Genomic DNA, 3,194 nt, shown 5'->3' with positions numbered 1-3,194 from the left:
TAACTATAATATTATAACTATGATAACTATAATATTATAATAACTATAATATAATAACTATAATATTATACTGTTATAATATTATAGTAACTATGATAACTATAATAACTATAATATTATAATGAATATAATAACCATAATAACTATAGTATTATAATAACTATAATATTATGATAACTATATTAACTATATTATTATATTAACTATACTATAAGAACTATAATAATCTGCTGACTCTTGATAATAAACACAAATTTTTATATCTTCATTTCTTTGAAATACATTTTTAAATCATGTCAAACTTATTTGCTTACAAAAGCAGTAAAAGCTTAATTAAAAATGTCGGGGGGGGGGGGGGGGGGTCGGGTTCGGACCTGTAATTAGAGTTAATTCGTTGGGTCGGGTCAGGTCCGGAAATAAAGACTACGGGCTGGGTCCAGGTCGGATTTTTTAGGTCCACGTTCAACTCTAGTACTTCGCGGTTCGACTTTTGCAGACTCGCTCTTTTGCGGTTTTTCAAAGTAAGAGTGGACATGACACACAATTGGCTGATTGATGGATGAGCCACATGATCAGCATGGATTGTTCATTCAAAATAAATTATTTTAAATGATTTAACCCCTGCTGCACCTCTGTGCAGCCCACAGGTGCAGGGAGAAGCTCCCTCTGCAGCCTGTCATGATCTCCGCTCTCTACCACCCACACATTTCTCCTCCGGCTGAAGCAGCTTTGTGAAGGGTTAACCTTTGATATCCTGCTGCGCTTCTCTACAATTTAAATTTAAATACTGTAATACTGTGTGTTTATTTACACAGGAGTGAGATTGGGAGTGAAACTTGAATTTGGACGTGGTTTTCCACTTATCATGGGGGGTGTGGTCCCCTGAACCCCATGATAACTGAGGGACCACTATACTTTGAAATACTCACTGACTTGTCCATATTTTATATTTTCATCTCTGTCCTGTTCACAATTATTATTCATTCATTATGATAATGCTTCAGGCTGGTTATCTGTACAAATTCTGACAATACTCTCAGAAAGTGATGACTGGACATCTACAACCGATTTACTTTTTTTAAAGTTAACCATATTCAAGATGGCTGTCACAGCTAATTGATCAACAGAAAAATGTCTGTAACTCAGTTTGATCTATTGTGAGACAAAGTCTGTGGTTGTATCTGAGACTCATCTCCAACATACACTCCAAGCCCAAACAAATCACACAAGATTACACAAAGTGTTTTTTTAATTAATTTTTTTATAAACCCGAGGAGGATTTTAGTTAAACTGCTGGCATCAAAGTATTCTTTTAAGGCAGTGGGTCCCAACACTGGTCCCTGAGGAACACCACCCTACATGTTTCAGTTGTTTCCTGCTCCAACACACCTGATTCGGTGATTTAATGACTTCCTAAAGTTCTGCAGAAGTCTGTGAATCACTCATTCATTCAAATCAGGTGCATCAAAGCAGGGAAACGTAAAGAATGCAGGATGGTGTTCCTCAAGGCCCAGGGTTGGGAACCACTGTTTTAAGGAATTTAAGTTTTTTTATTTTTAATGTTTGTTTTTCTGCTGCACTTGGTGTCTTTGCTTGCAGAGCATTTGAGACTCAGATGACTCGCATGGAGGCAGAGTTTGTTCAGAGAGAAGCCCCCCCCTCGTATGGTCAGCTGATCGCTCAGGGTCTCATTCCCCCGGTGGAGGATTTCCCCGTGTACAACTCTACTCAGGTAACAGAACTGTGCACATAAACATCCTCGGGGGTGAGGAAATTGATCAACAGTTTGTGTTTGTGAACCCCCCCCCATCCAGGCGTCTGTCTTACAGAACCTCCGTTTGGCGATGCGCAGACAGATCAGGCGCCACTCGTCTCGCCGCTCCTCTTCGTCCTCCACTCGACGGCGTCTCGGGCATCTGTGGAGCCGGCTGATGCACAGCAGAGGTCGAGGCAGAGGTCACTCTGCACTGCTGGACTCCACCGGGCCCACGCAGATCATCCTGGGGCTTCACAGATACCACACCGTGGGAGAGCAGGGGGGGGCGGGTGCGTCCACGTCAGGAGCTGGACTCCAGGATGAGGAAGAGGAGGCCGATCTGCAGAGCTCGTGCTGCTCAGCGTCGGTGGACCTGCAGGCGTGCACGTCAGACAGCCCCACTTCTCCTCTCTCCTTGCACTCTGCAGAGAGTCTGGATCAGGAGGAACTATCACCTGCCAGCAGGTGGGGTGCCGGGGCAGCACAGTCAGAGCCTTCAACACCTCAACCAGCCTCTGCACCCTCCTGCCACCACCGGCCCTCTAGAAAAATGGTTCTGGAGCTCGCTGTTAACCTGAAGGGTGTTTCCTTAAGACATTACTCACCTTTGGGGCCTTTATCCCCCGTCTCCCCCACTGTGTTTGCCAGCAGCTCCCAAATGCATTCAGCTCAGATTCAGCCAGGGGGGTCAGAGGTGGTTTCACCTGCAGAGCCCAGGTCCTCCTCAGTCAAAGCAGAGGATGGTGGCTATCATTTCAGCACCGATGTGCAGAGCAGGGACATAAACATCAAGGAGGAGACAAAGAAAGGAGGAACCAGCTGATGTGGGAGGCTCTCTGTGAGAAAGGAGGAGATTCAGGGATCCTCCTCTCACTGCAGGGACCTGGCTTCTGCTCTGATCAAGTGTCCTTCAGTAGTGTCTGCATCAGAGTGGAAGGGGAGGAGCTGCGTCGTGTTCCTCCACGTGCAGAAGGCATCCTACTTGTTATTCTGAATGCTCACGCCGTGCGTTTGCACAAAACCTTGCATATGCAGTCTTTCCTGAAACCAGCATCTCTTGAACATTTTGCATAGAAGCCACCTCGTCTGACCTGCTGCGAAATGAAATGTGCCAGAAACCCAAACTCCGGTTTGGATTCTAGCAACGAAAGAGCGCACCTTTGGATCCAAAACCACTTAGTGTCATTATCCAGAGCCATCTTACGCCGCTTCCTACTGTGAGTCATGAAGCCTTTGAGTACCACGAGTTGATATTATGGTATCGTGGCTGCTCTGTCATTTTGGGATGATGATAGTGATGTTTCATATCTTTAATAGAGTCAACAAATAACATGAAAAGGTCAAAACTAGGAAGTCTTATATGTATATGTACTTTGTAGTCTTGTATGTATAAATATATATATATACTGTATATATATATATATATATATATATATAT

The 3,194-nt window shown here is 44.1% G+C and overlaps 1 protein-coding gene across 1 annotated transcript in view; it reads left to right on the top strand.

The window, feature by feature from the left end:
- The window catches only part of lrp3 (low density lipoprotein receptor-related protein 3), an 11,852-nt gene extending 9,252 nt beyond the window's left edge, over nucleotides 1–2,600 (top strand). The window contains exons 6-7 of the mRNA XM_037694130.1: nucleotides 1,600–1,732; nucleotides 1,815–2,600. Coding sequence (XP_037550058.1) covers nucleotides 1,600–1,732; nucleotides 1,815–2,579 — 898 coding nt within the window. The 3' untranslated portion in view covers nucleotides 2,580–2,600. The remainder of the gene's footprint in view (nucleotides 1–1,599; nucleotides 1,733–1,814) is intronic.
- The last annotated feature ends 594 nt before the right edge of the window (nucleotides 2,601–3,194 follow it).

Source organism: Nematolebias whitei, chromosome 2, assembly GCF_014905685.2.
Source record: "Nematolebias whitei isolate Nwh7 chromosome 2, NemWhi1, whole genome shotgun sequence".
Classification (NCBI taxonomy): Eukaryota; Metazoa; Chordata; class Actinopteri; order Cyprinodontiformes; family Rivulidae; genus Nematolebias; species Nematolebias whitei.
This window is presented reverse-complemented; position numbering and strand designations above follow the sequence as displayed.